Here is a 23,800-nt window from a genome sequence, read left to right as displayed (position 1 = left end):
GTCTGTGTGTCTGTGTCTGTCGGTGTGTCTGTGTCTGTCTGTGTGTGTGTCTGTCTGTCTGTGTGTCTGACTGTGTGTGTGTGTCTGTCTGTGTGTTTGTGTGTATAACTGCTGAATCAGTCTTCGCTGCCCACCCCCCCACCCTCCCATGTCCGAATAGCTTGCTGTTGCTCACTGTCTGGCCTCACTTACTCTGGGTGAGATACCGAAGTGCAGCGGGTAACACGGACTCCATCCCTTCGTGATTCTGCACTGTCTGTGATCAGCGTATTGGGAGACACTGGTTGATGTGAGGTCCAGGCTGTCTTTGAACACTCTGGGTCTCTCGATGTTGACTGTATTTCTGGGCTGCAGGAATCGACATGGGCTGGTTTCTCTAGGCTGTTCCCCTCTGTGATCTTCTCATCAACATTATCATTTCCCATTTCACTGCTGCACAGAAGCAGAACCCAATTTGCAAAACCCACCAAGATCAAGATACTTCAGCAAACTTCCAACTAGTTCAGCTTTGAAAACTTTGTTCCATTTTCTGAGTCTGTCCACACGACACAAACCATCATTTCTCTTCCTGTCTTTGTGTTTATATTGCTCTCATTGAGCTGGGTGATCAGCGATTCACAGGATACCTGCTCGGTAAATAATGCAAGGCCCACTCACACAGTGCCAGCAGCACTCACCTGTTGTGGAGTAGCAGCTGCTGTAGGTTTCGAACTGCAGGTACACCGCGACCTACAACTCTCACAGCCAATCAGCCCTTAGAGAGAGAGAGCAAGAGAAGGGGAAGATGGAGGTGGGGAGAGAGATACAGAGACCAACAGAGAGAGAGAGGAGACAGTGATAGAAAAAGAGAGCGGGGAAGAAAGAGTGATAGACAGAGACAGAGCAATTGAGAGAGAGGAGACAGTGGGTGATAGAGAGAGCAGGGAGACAGAGCAACAGAGAAGAGAGCGAGAGAGAGAGAGCAGACAAACAATTCAGCAGTAAATCAGGACCCACAAAGAGCGTGTTCCTGTGTCACATGATTTCCCCTGAACTTCTCTGTTGACTTCTCAACAACAACAGCTCATTTGAAAGGAGGAGGGAGAGGCGGAGAGGTTTAGATTAGATTAGATTAGAGATACAGCACTGAAACAGGCCCTTCAGCCCACCGAGTCTGTGCCGACCATCAACCACCCATTTATACTAATCCTACACTAATCCCATATTCCTACCAAACATCCCCACCTGTCCCTATATTTCCCTACCACCTACCTATACTAGTGACAATTTATAATGGCCAATTTACCTATCAACCTGCAAGTCTTTTGGCTTGTGGGAGGAAACCGGAGCACCCGGAGAAAACCCACGCAGACACAGGGAGAACTTGCAAACTCCACACAGGCAGTACCCAGAATCGAACCCGGGTCCCTGGAGCTGTGAGGCTGCAGTGCTAACCACTGCGCCACTGTGCCGCTCCTTTTAGGGAGGGAATTCCAGAGTTTAGGGTCCAGGTAGCTGAAGGCACGGCCACCAATGGTGGAGCGATTAAAATCGGGGGATGGTCAAGAGGCCAGAATTAGAGGAACACAGAGATCTTGAAGGGTTGTGGGGCTGGAGGAGGTTACAGAGAGGGGGAGGGTTTTCGGGGGCTGGAGGAGGTTACAGAGATAGGGAGGGTTGTAGGGGCTGGCGGAGGTTACAGAGATAGGGAGGGTTGTCGGGGCTGGAGCAGGTTACAGTGTTAGGGAGGGTTGTCGGGGCTGGAGGAGGTTACAGAGATAGGGAGGGTTGTGGGGCTGGAGGAGGGGACAGAGATAGGGAGGAGTGTCGGGGCTGGAAGAGGTGACAGATAGGGAGTGTTGTCGGGGCTGGAGGAGGTGACAGAGATAGGGAGTGTTGTAGGGGCTGGAGGAGGTTACAGAGAGAGGGAGTGTTGTAGGGGCTGGAGGAGGTTACAGAGATAGGGAGGGTTTATTTTAGTTTAGAGATACAGCACTGAAACAGGCCCTTCGGCCCACCGAGTCTGTGCCGACCATCAACCACCCATTGATACTAATCCTACACTAATTCCATATTCCTACCACTTCCCCACCAGTCCCTATATTTCCCTACCACCTACCGATACTAGGGGCAATTTATAATGGCCAATTTACCTATCAACCTGCAAGTCTTTGGCTTGTGGGAGGAAACCGGAGCACCCGGAGAAAACCCACGCAGACACAGGGAGAACTTGCAAACTCCACACAGGCAGTACCCAGAATTGAACCCGGGTCGCTGGAGCTGTGAGGCTGCGGTGCTAACCTCTGCGCCACTGAGGTTACAGAGAGAGGGAGGGTTGTCGGGGCTGGAGGAGGTTACAGAGAGAGGGAGGGTTGTAGAGGCTGGAGGAGGTTACAGAGAGGGGGAGGGTTTTCGGGGGCTGGAGGAGGTTACAGAGAGAGGGAGGACAGTGAGTGAACACACACAGCTCAATCCGAGGAGGCTTGGTGTTACGAGGGAGTTATTCAACATCTCCACACCAAGCTCAAGCAGCCAAGAACAACGGCAACTTCCCAGACACATCCCCTCAGCACGGATCCGGAAAGAATAACGTGCCCTGGTAGGTCTGGACCAGGAGGCCCATTCCTTCCAGATCTGTGATGGAGGATCCGTCGTCGGCCAGCAGCTCGACGAGCTGCTTACGGACCCCCCGCCATTTTTCCAGCGAGTAGAAGAAGGGTGAGGCGCGGTCCAAATCTTCCAGGATCTGGATCCGCGACCTCACGTATGTGCCTCGGGACCCTATGAGCTGCAGGTTCCTCAGCGCGCCCTTCTTCTCTTTGTACGCCTGCCACAGGGCCGGGTCCGCGACGGCATGACCGAGGCGGGATTCCAAGTCGAGCACCTCCCTCTCTGGGCGTCCAATCTCGGCTTCTCGCCTCTTGGTCGACCCCTTCGCGTACTCCTGACAGAAGACGCAGATGTGAGTCTTGCCCACATCCCACCATAGCCGCAAGGAGGGGAAGCCCCCCTGCTTCCTTCTCCAGTCGGCCCAGAATCGACAGAACGAGTCCCGGAATCGCTCGTCCTCCAGCAGCCGGTTGTGAAAGTGCCAGTACGCAGACCCCGCCCGCGTGCGGAGCGGAGTGAACTCCGCCCACACCAGGCGGTGGTCCGAGCATGGCACCAGCCGTATGGAGGCCGCCGAGACGCGGGAGACGTACGCCTGCGAAAAGTAGAGGCGGTCGATTCGGGACCCTCCTCCTCCAGACCTCCACGTGAAGGCGCTGGAGTCGGGATGGAGATTCCGCCAGACGTCCACCAAGTTGAGGGAGCTGATCAGTTCCCTCAACTTCTCCACCGACGCTTGGCCGCGCTGGGGACCGGAGCGATCCCCCACCTCGAGGGTACAGTTAAAATCCCCCCCCGAGGATGATGCAATCGCTGCTATTGATGGAGCTCAAGAGAGCGGACACTTCTTCAAAGAAGCGCGCTTGCAACGGGCCGGGCCTGGGCGCGTACATGTTCACAAAGTGGAGCGGCACGCTACCCAGGCAAACGGCGAGGTGGAGCAAGCGACCCGGCACTAGCTCCTTGACCCCCAAGATCTCTGGCTGAAAAGTTGGGGCCAACAAGATAGCCACCCCACTAGAAATAGGGGTGAGGTGACTCATGTAGACCCCACCCTGCCACTCCAGGAGCTAGGTGGCTTCGTCTCCCGGAACGGTGTGGGTTTCCTGCAGAAAGCTCACCGCGTATCTCCCTTCCCTGAGGACTGAGAGATTGTGAAATCTGCGGTGAGACCCCCTGCTGCCGATGATGTTGAGGCTGGCTATGGTTATCTTCATGTCAAAGGTACTTAAAACCCGTCACCAACACCTCACTGTGAGGAGGGAGTGGAAGTGCACCTGGCCCTCCACTCCCTCAGCAACCCATTGAGGAACACATTAAAACGGCGCCTCTCAACCAGTTTCACGTCCGCGCCCTTCCCCGCTTTCTTGAGGACGGCACGGACGGACTGTATGATTAGTGCCAGATTCGACCAACGGTCGAGGGCCGACTGATATAAGATAATCAGGGGGTTAGATAGGGTGGATAGTGAGAGTCTTTTTCCTCGGATGATGATGGCAAACACGAGGGGACATAGCTTTAAGTTGAGGGGTGATAGATATAGGACAGATGTCAGAGGTAGTTTCTTTACTCAGAGTAGTAGGGGCGTGGAACGCCCTGCCTGCAACAGTAGTAGACTCGCCAACTTTCAGGGCATTTAAGTGGTCATTGGATAGACATATGGATGAAAATGGAATAGTGTAGGTCAGATGGTTTCACAGGTCGGCGCAACATCGAGGGCCGAAGGGCCTGTACTGTGCTGTAATGTTCTAATTCTAATTCTAACTTCATTGTGGCAACCCCTGCAAGTCGCGAGGAAATCCCGGAGTTCCACCGTGGGGATGAGAGGAGATTCGATGAGCGGCACAAGGGACTCCACCACCTCACTGGCGATGGAATCAAGGTCATCCTCCGTGGCCCACACCGAATCCCCATCCTCCTCCGGGTCATCACCGCTAGCGGCCGACACATCCACCACACACTGTGGGGCTGACGTCCCGGCCGCGCCAGCTGGTCCTGCCTCCGTCACAATCCTACCCTCAGGATCGATGGCGGAGGAGTCCTCTCTGGGTTCTAAGATGGAACTGGAGCCTGTGGGTGCCAACGGTCCAGGACCCCCCTCCAACTCCGTCCCCAGGTCAATGAGCGGTCCAGGGGGGGACAGAAGTTCCCGACTCCGGAAATCCAGCCGGTGCCGAGACAGGAGGCGGAGGGAGGAGGCCATCTCCCGCTCCGCCAGCACCCACAGAACCAGCAGATGGGGCAGCATTTTCGGTTATAACTGGGTCGGGTGCCTCCTGGTTGGTGGTGGACTCCGGCTGGGAAGCCCGACCCTCTGGGGCCTCGCCCTCCCCTTCACTCAGGGCACCCGACCCAGTAGCAGTGGCAGAATGGGCGGCGTCCCCAGGCTCCCCCACCACAAGCAGGGCCCCACTTACTCCTTCAGGAGGGGCCTCAAGTACCGGGGCCTTCCCCTTCCCTCCATCCTGAGGAATAGAGTGCTCCTGCCCGGACTTTGTAGCCTTGGTGGTGGCGGTAGGGGAACCTGAGGACCCAAAACAGGAGACAGCTCCCCTCCAACAGATGGGCCCCGTATCTCAGGGCCCTGTGTTACCTTTGGGGAGGGGTGCCTTCTCCTCTTTTTCCCAGTTGGGTGCGGAGGCTCAGAGACCTTCATATCATCAGAGGCCTCCACACTTTTTTTTTATTCACACCGGGCCTGAGCACAGCCCTGGGGCAAGTGGGCTCCCCGAGAAGAGGCTTTGTGCTGAGCTCAGACTCGGGTTGTGTCACGGTGTCCAGGGGACGCGCCTCTTGATGTTGGTTTTTCCTCCACGCTTCCTTCCACTTGGACGGTCACCCCCCTCCCTGCCGGAGGCCGTGAAGACCACAGCCTCCGGTACCGACTGAATGGTATCTGGTGGAGGTGTAGGGGGGGTGGGAGGAGGTGCAGTGGCGCCACACTGGGCTGTCGATGTGGAGTTGGCAGCCGGGAGGTTGGGGCAGTTCTTACGAACATGCCCTACCCCCTTGCAGATGTGGCCCATTGGAAAATGGTGATGCCGAGTGCCTTGCTGTGCAGTGACTGGATTGTGGGTCTCATTCAGGGATCTGCAGAATCGGGGCTGTGCAGCAGGGGGTGCTGCCTCCCACAAGATGTCCATCTCAGAACAAACTCACCAGGATGGAGACTCTGACCAACTGAACACACTCCAGCTGACTGACCAGCCTGTGTTTCACCCTCTCTCAGCTCCTGCACACAGTCTGTTTCACCCCCAGTCTGCTCCTTGACAGTCCTGTCTACCCATGTCAGAGGGTCAGTACTGAGGGAGTGCTGCACTGTCGGAGGGTCGGTACTGAGGGAGTGCTGCACTGTCGGAGGGTCGGTACTGAGGGAGTGCTGCACTGTCGGAGGGTCAGTACTGAGGGAGTGCCGCACTGTCAAAGGGTCAGTACTGAGGGAGTGCTGCATTGTTGGAGGGTCAGTACTGAGGGAGTGATACACTGTCGGGGGGTCAGTACTGAGAGAGTGCTGCACTGTCGGAGGGTCAGTACTGAGGGAGTGCCGCACTGTCGGAGGGTCAGTACTGAGGGTGTGCTGCACTGTCAGACAGTCAGTACTGAGGGAGTGCTGCACTGTCGGAGGGCCAGTACTGAGGGAGTGCTGCATTGTTGGAGGGTCAGTACCGAGAGAGTGCTGCACTGTCGGAGGGTCAGTACTGAGGGAGTGCTGCACTGTCGGAGGGTCAGTACTGAGGGAGTGCTGCACTGTCGGAGGGTCAGCACTGAGAGAGTGCTGCACTGTCGGAGGGTCAGCACTGAGAGAGTGCTGCACTGTCGGAGGGTCGGCACTGAGGGAGTGCTGCACTGTCGGAGGGTCGGTACTGAGGGAGTGCCGCACTGTCGGAGGGTCGGTACTGAGGGAGTGCCGCACTGTCAGAGGGTCAGTACTGAGGGTGTGCTGCACTGTCGGAGGGTCAGTACTGAGGGAGTGCTGCACTGTCGGAGGGTCAGTACTGAGGGAGTGCTGCACTGTCGGAGGGTCAGTACTGAGGGAGTGCCGCACTGTCAGAGGGTCAGTACTGAGGGAGTGCTGCATTGTTGGAGGGTCAGTACTGAGGGTGTGCTGCACTGTCGGAGGGTCAGTACTGAGGGTGTGCTGCACTGTCGGAGGGTCGGTATTGAGGGAGTGCTGCACTGTCGGAGGGTCAGTACTGAGGGAGTGCTGCACTGTCGGAGCTGCTGTCTTTCAGATGAGATGTTAAACCGAGGCCCTATCTATCCACATTTTGAAGAAGAGCAGGGGAGTTCACCGAGTGACTTGTGGCCAATATTTACCTGAACTCTGGTCATTATCACATTGCTGTCTGTGGGATCTTGCTGTGCACAAATTGACTTCTGAGTTTCCTGCATTACAACGGTGACTACACTTCAGAAAGTACTTCATTGACTGTAAAGCACATAGAGATGGCCTGAGGTGGTGACAGGCGCTATAGAAATGTCTTTCTAATCACATGAGGGAGGTGAGGTAAATGTGAGGGGATTGTGAATCTCACACATGCTCAGTGGAAAGTGAATGAGGAGCTTGGACTGCGGCAAAAGTGAATCAGAGCATCACAGAATTTTACAGCACAGGAGGAGGCCACTCGGCCCATCGTGCCTGTGCTGTCTCTTTGAAAGAGCTATCCAATCAGTCCCACTCCACTGCTCTTTCCCCACAGCCCCGAAAATTTTTCCCCTTCCAGTATTTATCCAATTCCCCTTTTGAAAGTTACTATTGAATCTGCTTCCACCGCCCTTTCAGGCAGCGCGTTCCAGATCACAACAACTCACTGTGTAAAAACATTCTCCTCATCTCCCCCTCTGGGTCTTTTACTGATTATCTTCAATCTGTGTCCCTCTGGTTACCGAGCCTCCTGTCACTGGAAACAGTTTTTTTTTATTCATTCATGGGATGTGGGCGTCACTGGCCAGGCCAGCATTTATTGCCCATCCCTAATTGCCCTTGAGAAGGTGGTGGTGAGCTGCCTTCTTGAACCACTGCAGTCCATGTGGGGTAGGTACACCCACAATGCTGTTAGGAAGGGAGTTCCAGGATTTTGACCCAGCGACAGTGAAGGAACGGCGATATAGTTCCAAGTCAGGACGGTGTGTGACTTGGAGGGGAACTTGCAGGTCGTGGTGTTCCCATGTATTTGCTGCCCTTGTCCTTCTAGTTGGTAGAGGTCGTGGGTTTGGAAGGTGCTGTCTAAGGAGCCTTGGTGCATTGCTGCAGTGCATCTTGTAGATGGTACACACTGCTGTCACTGTGCGTCGGTGGTGGAGGGAGTGAATGTTTGTAGATGGGGTACCAATCAAGCTGCTTTGTCCTGAATGGTGTCGAGCTTCTTGAGTGTTGTTGGAGATGCACCCATCCAGGCAAGTGGAGAGTATTCCATCATACTCCTGACTTGTGCCTTGTAAATGGTGGACAGGCTTTGGGGAGTCAGGAGGTGAGTTACTTGCCGCAGGATTCCTCACCTCTGATCTGCTCTTGTAGCCACGGTATTTATATGGCTACTCCAGTTCAGTTTCTGGTCAATGGTAGCCCCTAGGATGTTGATAGTGGGGGATTCAGCGATGGTAATGCCATTGAACATCAAGGGGAGATGGTTAGATTCTCTCTTGTTGGAGATGGTCATTGCCTGGCACTTGTGTGGCGCGAATGTTACTTGCCACTTATCAGCCCAAGCCTGGATATTGTCCAGGTCTTGCTGCATTTCTACACGGACTACTTCAGTATCTGAGGAGTCACGAATGGTGCTGAACATTGTGCAATCATCAGCGAACATCCCCACTTCTGACCTTATGATTGAAGGAAGGTCATTGATGAAGCAGCTGAAGATGGTTGGGCCTAGGACACTACCCTGAGGAACTCCCGCAGTGATGTCCTGGAGCTCAGATGATTGACCTCCAACAACCGCAACCATCTTTCTTTGTGCTCGGTATGACTCCAACCAGCGGAGGGTTTTCCCCCTGATTCCCATTGACTCCAGTTTTGCTGGGGCTCCTTGATGCCTTACTCGGTCAAATGCTGCCTTGATGTCAAGGGCAGTCACTCTCACCTCACCTCTTGAGTTCAGCTCTTTTGTCCATGTTTGAACCAAGGCTGTAATGAGGTCAGGAGCTGAGTGGCCCTGGCGGAACCCAAACTGAGCGTCACTGAGCAGGTTATTGCTAAGCAAGTGCTACTTGATGGCACTGTTGATGACACCTTCCATCACTTTACTGATGATTGAGAGTAGATTGATAGGGCGGTAATTGGCTGGGTTGGACTTGTCCTGCTTTTTGTGTACAGGACATTCCTGGGCAATTTTCCACATTGCAGGGTAGATGCCAGTGTTGTAGCTGTACTGGAACAGCTTGGCTAGGGGTGCAGCAAGTTCTGGAGCACAGGTCTTCAGTACTATTGCCGGAATGTAGTCAGGGCCCATAGCTTTTGTAGTATCCAGTGCCTTCAGTCGTTTTTGATATCAGGTGGAGTGAATTGGATTGGCTGAAGTCTGGCATCTGTGATGCTGGGGACTTCAGGAGGAGGCCTATCTGTCTACTCTGTCTTGACCTCTCATGGTTTTGGACACCTCGATTAAATCTGCCCTTTACCTTCTGTGCTCTAAGGAGAACAATCCCAGCTTCTCCAGTCTCTCCACGTTAACTGAAGGCTCTCAGCCCTGGGACTGTTCCAGTAATTCTCCTCCGCACTCACAATTGGCCACAATACGCCAGCTGAGGCCTAAGCTTTATAAAAGTTCACCATAAGTTCCTTGCTTACTCTCTGCTTCTTTTTCTAAAGGCCAGGATCCAGTGTTATTCAGCCAGTTTTAGGACTGGGAGGGGGAACAAAGGAAACATAGTCAACAATTTCTGTCGGGTTTAACAGCCCCTCAATTGTCTCTGTTATCAGCTGTCCTGAATGATAACCCTTTACATAGCCCCATATCTTCAAATCTCGACCCGCACACATATGACAGACAGCAAAGAGAGCAATGGAGTTCCAAAGTTCATCTGAGAGAGAAATTCCTGAGTGAGATATGTGGGTGGAGCTAAGTCCAAACCACAACATCTGGGAGCAATTAAAGTCTCTCCGGAGAAGGAGTGCTTGGTATTGGAGGCAGACGAGGTCCTTCCTTCATCAGCAGCCTGAACAGAGAGCGATGAAGATCATAATGCTGATCCCATTAGCTCTGCTACTGACCCCAGTGCTGGTGAAATCTCAGCAGTCAACTAATGTCACCAGGTAAGAACAGACTCAGAACAAACTACCCTCCAAAATTCTGCTTAAAACATCAAACTTGGCAGTTTGTATCCAAGCAAACTCGCGTCTGGTTTGGTAATCGGAGCCTGCGATTAGGCCAGAATTGCTGACTGGACAGACGGAGGCTGTGCTTCCTTGTCTCCAGGCTGAGAGATCTTCCTGGGGGTCTGAGCCCTGTTACCATGGGTCTGTTCCCCTCTTCATGCCCCGGGCTGTTGGGCAGTAAGATGCAATTGTTCCGTAATATTGTAAACTAGTCCATCCCCTTCTCACAGTGCGTCAACAGCAAGAGTGACAGTGCGAGTAACGGGAGTGAAAGTAACGGGAGTGAGAGAGCGCGGGTAACGGGAGTGAGAGAGCGCGGGTAACGGGAGTGAAAGTAACGGGAGTGAGAGAGCGTGGGTAACGGGAGTGAGAGCGCGAGTAACGGGAGTGAAAGTAACGGGAGTGAGAGCGCGCGAGTAACGGGAGTGAGAGCGCGCGAGTAACGGGAGTGAGAGCGCGCGAGTAACGGGAGTGAGAGCGCGCGAGTAACGGGAGTGAGAGCGCGCGAGTAACGGGAGTGAGAGCGCGCGAGTAACGGGAGTGAGAGAGCGCGAGTAACGGGAGTGAGAGAGCACGAGTAACGGGAGAGAGAGAGCGCAAGTAACGGGAGTGAGAGAGCGCGGGTAACGGGAGTGAGAGAGCGCGATAAACGGGAGTGAGAGAGCGCGAGTAACGGGAGTGAGAGCGCGCGATAAACGGGAGTGAGAGTAACGGGAGTGAGAGCGCGAGTAACGGGAGTGAAAGCAACAAGAGTGTGAGAGCGCGAGTAACGGGAGTGAGAGAGCGAGTAACGGGAGTGAAAGTAACGGGAGTGAGAGAGCGCGATAAACGGGAGTGAGAGCGCGAGTAACGGGAGTGAAAGTAACGGGAGTGAGAGAGCGCGATAAACGGGAGTGAGAGTAACGGGAGTGAGAGCGCGAGTAACGGGAGTGAGAGAGCACGGGTAACGGGAGTGAGAGAGCGCGGGTAACGGGAGTGAGAGAGCGCGAGTAACGGGAGTGAGAGCGCGCGGGTAACGGGAGTGAGAGAGCGCGGGTAACGGGAGTGAGAGCGCGAGTAACGGGAGTGAGAGCGCGAGTAACGGGAGTGAGAGTAACGGGAGTGAGAGTAACGGGAGTGAGAGCGCGTGTAACGGGAGCGAGAGCGCGCGAGTAACGGGAGTGAAAGTAACGGGAGCGAGAGCGCGCGCGTAACGGGAGCGAGAGCGCGCGAGTAACGGGAGCGAGAGCGCGCGAGTAACGGGAGCGAGAGCGCGCGAGTAACGGGAGCGAGAGCGCGCGAGTAACGGGAGCGAGAGAGCGCGAGTAACGGGAGTGAAAGCAACAAGAGTGCGAGAGCGCGAGTAACGGGAGTGAGAGCGCGAGTAACGGGAGCGAGAGCGCGAGTAACGGGAGCGAGAGCGCGAGTAACGGGAGCGAGAGCGCGAGTAACGGGAGCGAGAGCGCGCGAGTAACGGGAGCGAGAGCGCGCGAGTAACGGGAGCGAGAGCGCGCGGGTAACGGGAGCGAGAGCGCGCGGGTAACGGGAGCGAGAGCGCGCGGGTAACGGGAGCGAGAGCGCGCGAGTAACGGGAGTGAAAGTAACGGGAGTGAGAGCAACAAGAGTGCGAGAGCACGAGTAACGGGAGTGAGAGAGTGCGAGTAATGGGAGTGAGAGCGCGAGTAATGGGAGTGAGAGCACGAGTAACTGGAGTGAAAGTAACGGGAGTGAGAGCGCGATTAACGGGAGTGAGAGCACGAGTAACAGGAGCGCGAGTAACTGGAGTGAAAGTAACGGGAGTGAGGGCGCAATTAACGGGAGTGCGAGTAACGGGAGCGAGAGTGGGAGTAACGGGAGCGCGAGTAATGGGAGTGAGAGCGCGCAAGTAATGGGAGTGAGAGTAACGGGAGTGAGAGCGCGAGTAACGGGAGTGAGAGTAACGGGAGTGAGAGAGCGCGAGTAACGGGAGTGAGAGTAACGGGAGTGAGAGAGCGCGAGTAACGGGAGTGAGAGTGGGAGTAACGGGAGCGCGAGTAATGGGAGTGAGAGAGCGCAAGTAATGGGAGTGAGAGTAACGGGAGTGAGAGCACGAGTAACGGGAGTGAGAGTAACGGGAGTGAGAGAGCGCGAGTAACGGGAGTGAGAGTAACGGGAGTGAGAGCGCGAATAACAGGAGCGCAAGTAACGGGAGCGAGAGTGGGAGTAACGGGAGCGCGAGTAATGGGAGTGAGAGCGCGCAAGTAATGGGAGTGAGAGTAACGGGAGTGAGAGCGCGAGTAACGGGAGTGAGAGTAACGGGAGTGAGAGAGCGCGAGTAACGGGAGTGAGAGTAACGGGAGTGAGAGAGCGCGAGTAACGGGAGTGAGAGTAACGGGAGTGAGAGAGCGCGAGTAATGGGAGTGAGAGTAACGGGAGAGAGAGAGCGCGAGTAACGGGAGTGAGAGCGCGGGAGTAACGGGAGTGAGAGAGCGCGGGTAACGGGAGTGAGAGAGCGCGGGTAACGGGAGTGAGAGAGCGCGGGTAACGGGAGTGAAAGCAACAAGAGTGCGAGCGCGCGAGTAACGGGAGTGAGAGCACGAATAACGGGAGTAAGAGCGCGCGTAGCGGGAACGCGAGTAACGGGAATGAGAGCGCGAGTAACGGGAACGCGAGTAACGGGAACGCGAGTAACGGGAGCGCGAGCAACGGGAGTGAGAGCGCACGACTAACGGGAGTGAGAGTGCACGAGTATCGGGAGCGCGAGAAACGGGAGCGTGAGTAACGGGAGTGTCAGAGCCGAGTAACGGGAGTGAGAGCGCGAGTAATGGGAGTGTCAGAGCCGAGTAACGGGAGTGAGAGTAACGGGAGCGCGAGTAACGGGAGTGAGAGCGCGAGTAACGGGAGTGAGAGCGCGAGTAACGGGAGCGCGAGAAACGGGAGTGTCAGTGCCCGAGTAACGGGAGTGAGAGCGCGAGTAACGGGAGTGTCAGAGCCCGAGTAACGGGAGTGAGAGCGCCAGTAACGGGAGTGTCAGAGCCCGAGTAACGGGAGTGAGAGCGCCAGTAACGGGAGTGAGAGCGTGAGTAACGGGAGCGCAAGTAACGGGAGTGTGAGAGCGCGAGTAACGGGAGTGTGAGTAACGGGAGTGAGAGAGTGCGAGTAACGGGACTGAGAGCGCGCGAGTAACGGGAGTGTGAGTAACGGGAGTGAGAGCGCGAGTAACGGGAGTGAGAGCGCGAGTAATGAGAGCACGAGTAACGGGAGCGCAAGTATCGGGAGCGCGAGTAACGGGAACGCGAGTAACGGGAGCAAGAGCGCGAGTAACGGGAACGCGAGTAACGGGAGTGAGAGTAACGGGAGTGAGAGCGCGCGACTAACGGGAGTGAGAGCGCGCGACTAACGGGAGTGAGAGCGCGCGAGTATCGGGAGTGTGAGTAACGGGAGCGTGAGTAACGGGAGTGAGAGCACAAGTAACGGGAGCGCGAGAAACGGGAGCGTGAGTAACGGGAGTGTCAGAGCCGAGTAACGGGAGTGAGAGCGCGAGTAATGGGAGTGTGAGTAACGGGAGCGCGAGTAACGGGAGTGAGAGCGCAAGTAACGGGAGCGCGAGAAACGGGAGTGTCAGTGCCCGAGTAACGGGAGTGAGAGTGCGAGTAACGGGAGTGTCAGAGCCCGAGTAATGGGAGTGTCAGAGCCCGAGTAACGGGAGTGAGAGCGCGAGTAACGGGAGTGTCAGAGCCCGAGTAATGGGAGTGTCAGAGCCCGAGTAACGGGAGTGAGAGCCCGAGTAACGGGAGTGTGAGTAACGGGAGCGCGAGTAACGGGAGTGAGAGCGCAAGTAACGGGAGCGCGAGAAACGGGAGTGTCAGTGCCCGTGTAACGGGAGTGAGAGTGCGAGTAACGGGAGTGTCAGAGCCCGAGTAACGGGAGTGAGAGCGCGAGTAACGGGAGTGTCAGAGCCCGAGTAACGGGAGTGAGAGCGCCAGTAACGGGAGTGTCAGAGCCCGAGTAACGGGAGTGAGAGCGTGAGTAACGGGAGCGCAAGTAACGGGAGTGTGAGAGCGCGAGTAACGGGAGTGTGAGTAACGGGAGTGAGAGCGCGAGTAACGGGAGTGTGAGTAACGGGAGTGAGAGAGTGCGAGTAACGGGACTGAGAGCGCGAGTAACGGGAGTGAGAGCGCGAGTAATGAGAGCACGAGTAACGGGAGCGCAAGTATCGGGAGCGCGAGTAACGGGAGCAAGAGCGCGAGTAACGGGAACGCGAGTAACGGGAACGCGGGTAACGGGAACGCGAGTAACGGGAGTGAGAGTAACGGGAGTGAGAGAGTGCGAGTAACGGGACTGAGAGCGCGAGTAACGGGAGTGAGAGCGCGAGTAATGAGAGCACGAGTAACGGGAGCGCAAGTATCGGGAGCGCGAGTAACGGGAACGCGAGTAACGGGAGTGAGAGCGCGAGTAACGGGAGTGTGAGTAACGGGAACGCGGGTAACGGGAACGCGAGTAACGGGAGTGAGAGCACGAGTAACGGGAGTGTGAGTAACGGGAGTGAGAGCGCGAGTAACGGGAGTGTGAGTAACGGGAGTGAGAGAGTGCGAGTAACGGGAGTGAGTAACGGGAACGCGAGTAACGGGAGTGAGAGTAACGGGAGCGCGAGTAACGGGAGTGAGAGCACAAGTAACGGGAGCGCGAGTAACGGGAGTGAGAGCACAAGTAACGGGAGCGCGAGAAACGGGAGCGTGAGTAACAGGAGTGAGAGCGCGAGTAACGGGAGTGAGAGCACAAGTAACGGGAGCGCGAGAAACGGGAGCGTGAGTAACAGGAGTGAGAGCGCAAGTAACGGGAACGCGAGTAACAGGAGTGAGAGCGCGAGTAACGGGAGTGAGAGTAACGGGAGCGCGAGTAACGGGAGTGAGAGCACAAGTAACGGGAGCGCGAGAAACGGGAGCGTGAGTAACGGGAGTGTCAGAGCCCGAGTAACGGGAGTGAGAGCGCGAGTAACGGGAGTGTCAGAGCCCGAGTAACGGGAGTGAGAGCGCGAGTAACGGGAGTGTGAGTAACGGGAGTGAGAGCGCGCGTGTAACGGGAACGCGAGTAACGGGAGTGAGAGTAACGGGAGTGAGAGCGCGAGTAACGGGAGTGAGAGTAACGGGAGTGAGAGCGCGAGTAACGGGAGTGAGAGTAACGGGAGTGAGAGCGCGAGTAACGGGAGTGAGAGTAACGGGAGTGAGAGCGCGAGTAACGGGAGTGGGAGTGAGAGAGTGCGAGTAACGGGACTGAGAGCGCGCGAGTAACGGGAGTGAGCGCGCGAGAAACGGGAGTGCAAGTAATGGGAGTGAGAGAGTGCGAGTAACGGGAGTGAGAGAGCGCGAGTAACGGGAGCGCGAGAAACGGGAGTGAGAGCTCGAGAATCGGGAGCGCGAGCAACGGGAGTGAGAGCGCGAGCAACGGGAGTGAGAGCGCGAGCAACGGGAATGAGAGTAACAGGAGTGAGAGAGCACGAGTAACAGGAATGAGAGTAACGGGAGTGAGAGCAAGAGTAACAGGAATGAGAGTAACAGGAGTGAGAGAGTGAGAGAGCGCGAGTAACGGGAATGAGAGTAACGGGAATGAGAGTAACGGGAGTGAGAGAGCACGAGTAACAGGAATGAGAGTAACAGGAGTGAGAGAGCACGAGTAACAGGAATGAGAGTAACGGGAGTGAGAGTAACGGGAGTGAGAGCGCGAGTAACGGGAATGAGAGTAACGGGAGTGAGAGAGCACGAGTAACAGGAATGAGAGTAACGGGAGTGAGAGTAACGGGAGTGAGAGCGCAAGTAACGGGAGTGAGAGTAACGGGAGTGAGAGAGCACGAGTAACGGGAGTGAGAGTAACGGGAGTGAGAGCGCGAGTAACGGGAGCGCAAGTAACAGGAGTGAAAGCGCGAGTAACGGGAGTGAGAGCCCGAGTAACGGGAGTGAGAGCGCGAGTAACGGGAGCATGAGTAACGGGAGCGAGAGCGCAAGTAACGGGAGCGCGAGTAACGGGAACGCGAGTAACGGGAGCGAGAACCGCAGTAACGGGATTGAGAGCGCGAGTAACGGGAACGCGAGTAACGAGAGTGAGAGAGCGAGTAACGGGAGCGAGAGAGCGCGTAACGGGAGCGCGAGTAACGGGGGGGGTGAGAGCGGGAGTACCGGGAGCGAGAGCGCGAGTACCGGGAGCGAGAGCGCGAGTAACGGGAGCGAGAGCGCGAGTAACGGGAGCGAGAGCGCGAGTAACGGGATTGAGAGCGCGAGTAATGGGAACGCGAGTAACGAGAGTGGGAACGCGAGTAACGGGAGTGAGAGAGCGCGTAACGGGAGCGCGAGTAACGGGGGGTGAGAGCGGGAGTACCGGGAGCGCGAGTAACGGGAATGCGAGTAACGGGAGCGAGAGCGCGAGTAACGGGAGCGAGAGCGCGAGTATCGGGAGTGTGAGAAACGGGAGCGCGAGTAACGGGAGTGTGAGAGCGCGAGTAACGGGAACGCGAGTAACGGGAGCGAGAGCGCGAGTAACGGGAGCGAGAGCGCGAGTAACAGGAGTGTGAGAAACGGGAGTGAGAGCGCGAGTAACGGGAGGGAGAGCGCAAGTAACGGGAGCGCAAGTAACGGGAGCGCGAGTAACGGGAGCGCGAGTAACGGGACTGAGAGCGCGCGAGTAACGGGAGTGTGAGTAACGGGAGTGAGAGAGCGCGAGTAACGGGAATGAGAGAGCGCGAGTAACGGGAATGAGAGAGCGCGAGTAACGGGAGTGTGAGTAACGGGAGTGAGAGAGCGCGAGTAACGGGAGTGTGAGTAACGGGACTGAGAGCGCGCGAGTAACGGGAGTGTGAGTAACGGGAGTGAGAGAGCGCGAGTAACGGGAATGAGAGAGCACGAGTAACGGGAATGAGAGAGCGCGAGTAACGGGAGTGAGAGCGCGAGCAACGGAAGCGCGAGTAACGGGAGTGAGAGAGCACGAGTAATAGGAATGAGAGTAACGGGAGTGAGAGCGCGAGTAACAGGAATGAGAGTAACAGGAGTGAGAGAGCGCGAGTAACGGGAATGAGAGTAACGGGAGTGAGAGAGCACGAGTAACAGGAATGCGAGTAACGGGAGTGAGAGTAACGGGAGTGAGAGCGCGAGTAACGGGAGTGAGAGTAATGGGAGTGAGAGTAACGGGACTGAGAGCGCGCGAGTAACGGGAGTGTGAGTAACGGGAGTGAGAGAGCGCGAGTAACGGGAATGAGAGAGCGCGAGTAACGGGAATGAGAGAGCGCGAGTAACGGGAGTGTGAGTAACGGGAGTGAGAGAGCGCGAGTAACGGGAGTGTGAGTAACGGGACTGAGAGCGCGCGAGTAACGGGAGTGTGAGTAACGGGAGTGAGAGAGCGCGAGTAACGGGAATGAGAGAGCGCGAGTAACGGGAATGAGAGAGCGCGAGTAACGGGAGTGAGAGCGCGAGCAACGGAAGCGCGAGTAACGGGAGTGAGAGAGCACGAGTAATAGGAATGAGAGTAACGGGAGTGAGAGCGCGAGTAACAGGAATGAGAGTAACAGGAGTGAGAGAGCGCGAGTAACGGGAATGAGAGTAACGGGAGTGAGAGAGCACGAGTAACAGGAATGCGAGTAACGGGAGTGAGAGTAACGGGAGTGAGAGCGCGAGTAACGGGAGTGAGAGTAATGGGAGTGAGAGAGCACGAGTAACAGGAATGAGAGTAACGGGAGTGAGAGCGGGAGCGGGGTAGTGAGTGTGCGTAACTCCACGGGTTAGATACAGAGTAAAGCAGACCCACCCAGTGCCAGAGTGCTAAAGGACCCAGAGTGTGAAGGCTGAGTGTGGAAGAGGCAAATGTGCAGGGATTGAGTGTGCGAGGATTGGCTGTGTGAGAAGCGAATGGGTGAGGGCCGAGTGTGCAAGGCTTGTGTTCCTCAGTTCCTGGGCCTGCTGTACACTGTCCATTCGGTGTTTTGATTGCAGGCCGGTTTTCCCCTGTGGTGGACAGATTGTGAGTGAACAGGGATATGTCGCCAGCGAGGGATTCCCCGCACTATATCCACCCAATAAAAAGTGCTCCTGGACCATCACAGTAAGTGAATTGAGGCTGTGAAGCGTGTGCATGCAGCGGAATTCCTCCCCGTGTCACAGCGGCACAGGGGAGTGGGAGGGGAAGGAGGGCCAGGGGAGGTGGGGCTAGGGAGGGGGTGGGGCGAGGGTGTGGGAGGGAGGGAGTGGGTGGGGGATGTGTGAGGGGCTGGGCTGAGGGCAGAGGGAGGGGCTGGGGGAGGGAGGGAGGGTGTGGCGGGGGCAGTAAAATTTGTACCATCTCTCTCTCTCTCTCTGTCCGGTGACCCCGGGGTTAGAGAAAGGGAAATCAGCCAGGGTTCCTGCTCCTGATCACTGTCCAGTGACCCACATTGGAAGGTGTAGTTAGTGTGTTTGGGACCTGTACCCCAGTGAGAGTCAGTGTCCGTGTTTATTGGCCTGTGTGTGTGCTGGACGTTCAGTTGGAATCTGGTGTCTGTTTCAGGTCCCTCCTGGCCGGGTAGTGATCCTTTCTTTCCGACACATGGACCTGGAGACGGATCCGATCTGCCGCTATGATCACATCAATATTTACAATGGGAACGCCGCATCAGCTGAAAAACTGGGCCGTTTCTGCGGAACCTTTCGCCCTGGGGCTGTTATGTCCACCAGCAACACGATGCTGATCGAGATGGTGTCGGATGATGACTCAGCAGGGAAGGGATTCCTGGCCGTGTACACAGCTGGATTGCCCCCCGACAAAGGTCCGTCTGGCCAGAAGAACAAGTGCCATGGGGAATGGGTGCAGTGGAGTCAGCACAAGGGGGCAAGGGTGCTGGGAGGGTCAGGAGAGCGGAGGGTCAGGGGGCTCGGAGTGTCAGTCGAACTAATGCTGATGGAGTGAGCTGGGGGTGTTGTCAGTTGAACTCACACTGATGGATGAGCCGGGGGGCGGGGGCGCGGTGTTGGACTAACGCTGACTGAGTGAGTGAAGGGGTGTCAGTCGGACTAATGCTGATGAAGTGAGTGGAGGGGTGTCAGTCGGACTAACGGTGATGGAGTGAGCTGGGGGTGTCAGCCGGACTAACGCTGACCGAGTGAGTGGAGGGGTGTCAGTCGGACTAACGCTGATGGAGTGAGCTGGGGGTGTCAGTCGGACTAATGCTGACCGAGTGAGTGGAGGGGTGTCAGTCGGACTAATGCTGATAAAGTGAGTGGGGGTGTTGTCAGTTGAACTCACACTGATGGATGAGCCGGGGGGCGGGGGCGCGGTGTTGGACTAACGCTGACTGAGTGAGTGAAGGGGTGTCAGTCGGACTAACGCTGATGGAGTGAGCTGGGGGTGTCAGCCAGACTAATGCTGACCGAGTGAGTGGAGGGGTGTCAGTCGGACTAACGCTGACCGAGTGAGTGGAGGGGTGTCAGTCGGACTAATGCTGACCGAGTGAGTGGAGGGGTGTCAGTCGGACTAACGCTGACCGAGTGAGTGGAGGGGTGTCAGTCGGACTAACGCTGACCGAGTGAGTGGAGGGTTGTCAGTCGGACTAATGCTGACCGAGTGAGTGGAGGGGTGTCAGTCAGACTAATGCTGATAAAGTGAGTGGGGGTGTTGTCAGTTGAACTCACACTGATGGATGAGCCGGGGGGCGGGGGCGCGGTGTTGGACTAACGCTGACTGAGTGAGTGAAGGGGTGTCAGTCGGACTAACGCTGATGGAGTGAGCTGGGGGTGTCAGTCGGACTAACGCTGACCGAGTGAGTGGAGGGGTGTCAGTCGGACTAACGCTGATGGAGTAAGCTGGGGGTGTCAGCCAGACTAATGCTGACCGAGTGAGTGGAGGGGTGTCAGTCGGACTAACGCTGACCGAGTGAGTGGAGGGGTGTCAGTCGGACTAACGCTGATAAAGTGAGTGGGGGTGTTGTCAGTTGAACTCACACTGATGGATGAGCCGGGGGGCGGGGCGCGGTATTGGACTAACGCTGACTGAGTGAGCAGGGGGGACGTCAGTCGGACTAACGCTGATGGAGTGAGTGGGCGGGTGTCGGGTGGCGTCAGTCACACTAACGCTGACTGAGTGAGGGGGGTGTCAGTCGGACTAACGCTGATGGAGTGAGCAGGGGGGATGTCAGTCGGACTAACGCTGATGGAGTGAGTGGGCGGGTGTCGGGCGGCGTCAGTCGCACTAACGCTGACTGAGTGAGGGGGGTTGTCAGACGGAGTGAGCTGGGTGTGTCAGTCGGACTATCACTGACGAAGTGAGCTCTGGGTGTCTGTAAGAGAGGCGAGCTACAGCTAATTTGGGGTTTATAATCTTTCAGAGAATCAGTTCTGTGGAGGGAAACTGGTCAAACCTCAGGGATCATTCAAGACCCCAAACTGGCCAAACAAGGAATACCCGACAGGAATCAGCTGCTCCTGGCACATCGTGGGCCGTCCCAATGAGGTAAGGGTCACTCTCAGCTTTGCCACTGCTGCCCAGGTGATAAACTCGAATGCACAAACTCAAATCCATTTTTACCTCTTTAACAGTTTATTGAACTGAAATTTGAGAAGTTTGGCATAGAGAGTGACAACTACTGTCGATACGATTATGTCGCTGTGTTCAATGGAGGCAGGAATGATGAAGCTCAGCGAGCTGGGAAGTTCTGTGGAGATCATCCTCCCGAGTAAGTATAGATTTCACTGCCTCCGCAGATAGAGTGTTTTATGTACGTCTTTGTATGGAAGCATATATGTGTCACGTATGTGTTTCTATAGGATTGTGTAGTACAGAAGGAGGCCATTCGGCCCATCGTGCTTGAGCCAGCTCTTTGAAACAGCTATCCAATTAATCCCATTCCCCCTGCTCTTTCACCATTGCCCTGCTAATTTTACAGGCAGAATGTCTGAGGTGGGGTTACAGGCAGAGTGTGGGGGGTAGCGGAGCAGTGTGGGTGAGGAGGGGGTTAGTTACAGGTAGACATTGCGGGGGTGGAGTTCCAGCGGTGTGTCCAGGGAAGGGTTACAGGCGGAGTGTAGGTGTGGTTCGTTACAGGCTGAGTGTGTGGGGCGTGTTTGTTACAGGCGGAGTGCGTGGCTAGTGGAGGGTTACAGGCAGAGTGCATGGGGTTTGTTACAGGCGGAGCGTGCAGGGTGGGTGTTTGTTAAGGTGGAGTATGCAGGGGGGGTCGTTACAGGCATAGTGTGATGTGGTTGTTACAGGCGGAGCTTGCAGGGGGGTTGTGTTTGTTACAGGCGGAGTGTGATGGCGGGTTGTGAAAGGCAGACCGTGCGGGGGGGGGGTTGTTACAGGCAGAGTCTGCGGGGGGGTTTGTCACAGGCAGAGTCTGTGAGGGGCTGTTACAGGCAGAGTGTGCGGGGGGCTGTTACAGGCGGAGTCTGTGAGGGGGTGTTACAGGCGGAGTCTGTGAGGGGGTGTTACAGGCGGAGTGTGCGGGGGGCTGTTACAGGGGGAGTCTGCGGGGGGTGTTACAGGCGGAGTGTGCGGGGGGCTGTTACAGGCGGAGTCTGCGGGGGCTGTTACAGGCGGAGTTTGTGAGGGGGTGTTACAGGCGGAGTGTGCGGGGGGGTTTGTTACAAGCAGAGTCTGCGAGGAGCTGTTACAGGCGAGTGCGCGGGGGGCTGTTACAGGCGGAGTCTGCGGGGGGGTTTGTTATAGACAGAGTGTGCAGGGGGTTGGTACAGGCAGAGTGTGTGCTAACCCCACAGGTTATGGTGTCTGTTTTGTGTTACAGTCCGATTATCTCTGAGGGAAATGAGATGCTGGTTCAGTTCGTGTCTGATCTGAGCGTCACCTCTGATGGATTTCTGGCAAAATATGATGTGAGGCGTAAGAAGGGTGTGGCAGGCATTCCTCTCCCAACCATCACGACCACGACCCACCGTCCCACCACCACCAAGGCACCCAAATTGAAAGGTACAGTGATCCAGCACTGTGCTGTCAATGCTGAACACAGAGCCTCCTGGACAGGACAGCTCTACATGCTTCCTGTAACCTGGTGTTCAGAAGATAACTGATTAGAGAGAACTCTGGGATCTGGGCTGTTTATCAAATACACTGATGTTGGTGTGCAGTTGTTCCAAGCGTAGCCTGAATATCACCTGCAATGGCTTCTTTTCCTGCTCCCACACCGTTACCTCTGGTGTCCCCCATGGATCTATCCTTGTCCCCCTCCTATTTCTCATCTACTTGCTGCCCCTCAGTGACATCATCTGAAAGCACAGCGTTAGTTTCCACATTTACACTAACAACATCCAGCTCTACTTCACCACCACCTCTCTCCACTCCTGCACTGCTGTTAAATTATTAGACTGTTCATCCGACATCCAGGACCGGATAAGCAGAAATTTTCTCCACTTAAATAATGGGAAAATTGAAGCCATTGTTTTCTGTCCCTGCTCCAAACTTCATTCCCTAGTTACTGACTCCATCCCTCTCCCTGGCAACAGTCTGAGATTAAACCAGTTTGTTTGCAACCTCAATGTCACATTTGACCCCGAAATGAGCTTCTGACCTCATATCCGCAGCATCGCTAAGACTGACCATTTCCACCTCTGTAACATCGCCCGACTTCACCCCGTCTCAGCTCATTAGCTGCTGAAACCCTCAATTCATAACTTCCTTACCTGTAGACTTGACTGTTCCAACGCACTCCTGGCTGATCTCCCACATTCTACTCTTCGTAAACTTGAGTTCATCCGAAACTCTGCTGCCCCGTATCCTAACTCTCACCCAGTCCCGTTCCTCTATCACCCCCTGTGCTCTCTGACCTATATTAACACACACCCAGTCCCGTTCCTCTATCACCCCCTGTGCTCACTGACCTATATTAACACACACCCAGTCCCGTTCCTCTATCACCCCCTGTGCTCTCTGACCTATATTAACACACACCCAGTCCCGTTCCTCTATCACCCCCTGTGCTCACTGACCTATATTAACACACACCCAGTCCCGTTCCTCTATCACCCCCTGTGCTCACTGACCTATATTAACACACACCCAGTCCCGTTCCTCTATCACCCCCTGTGCTCTCTGACCTATATTAACACACACCCAGTCCCGTTCCTCTATCACCCCCCTGTGCTCTCTGACCTACACTAACACACACACAGTCCCGTTCCTCTATCACCCCCCTGTGCTCACTGACCTATATTAACACACACCCAGACCCGTTCCTCTATCACCCACTGTGCTCACTGACTTATATTAACACACACCCAGTCCCGTTCCTCTATCACCCCCTGTGCTCACTGACCTATATTAACACACACCCAGTCGCGTTCCTCTATCACCCCCTGTGCTCACTGACCTATATTAACACACACCCAGTCCCGTTCCTCTATCACCCACTGTGCTCTCTGACCTAGATTAACACACACCCAGTCCCGTTCCTCTATCACCCCCTGTGCTCACTGACTTATATTAACACACACCCAGTCCCGTTCCTCTATCACCCCCTGTGCTCACTGACCTATATTAACACACACCCAGTCCCGGTCCTCTATCACCCCCCTGTGCTCTCTGACCTATATTAACACACACCCAGTCCCGTTCCTCTATCACCGCCTGTGCTCTCTGACCTATATTAACACACACCCAGTCCCGTTCCTCTATCACCCCCCTGTGCTCTCTGACCTATATTAACACACACCCAGTCCCGTTCCTCTATCACCCCCTGTGCTCTCTGACCTATATTAACACACACCCAGTCGCGTTCCTCTATCACCCCCTGTGCTCACTGACTTATATTAACACACACCCAGTCCCGTTTCTCTATCACCCCCTGTGCTCACTGACCTATATTAACACACACCCAGTCGCGTTCCTCTATCACCCCCCTGTGCTCTCTGACCTATATTAACACACACCCAGTCCCGTTCCTCTATCACCGCCTGTGCTCTCTGACCTATA

At 55.7% G+C, this 23,800-nt stretch overlaps 1 protein-coding gene across 1 annotated transcript; it reads left to right on the top strand.

The window, feature by feature from the left end:
• The first annotated feature begins 9,620 nt into the window (after positions 1 to 9,620).
• Positions 9,621 to 21,903, top strand: LOC137357322 (procollagen C-endopeptidase enhancer 2-like). The gene is made up of 6 exons (XM_068023575.1): positions 9,621 to 9,844; positions 17,842 to 17,950; positions 18,392 to 18,650; positions 20,205 to 20,329; positions 20,416 to 20,552; positions 21,621 to 21,903. Exons 1-6 carry the CDS (start codon positions 9,639 to 9,641, stop codon positions 21,901 to 21,903), a joined length of 1,119 nt encoding a protein of 372 aa, XP_067879676.1. The 5' UTR covers positions 9,621 to 9,638.
• The last annotated feature ends 1,897 nt before the right edge of the window (positions 21,904 to 23,800 follow it).

This window comes from Heterodontus francisci, chromosome 48, assembly GCF_036365525.1.
Source record: "Heterodontus francisci isolate sHetFra1 chromosome 48, sHetFra1.hap1, whole genome shotgun sequence".
Classification (NCBI taxonomy): domain Eukaryota; kingdom Metazoa; phylum Chordata; class Chondrichthyes; order Heterodontiformes; family Heterodontidae; genus Heterodontus; species Heterodontus francisci.
This window is presented reverse-complemented; position numbering and strand designations above follow the sequence as displayed.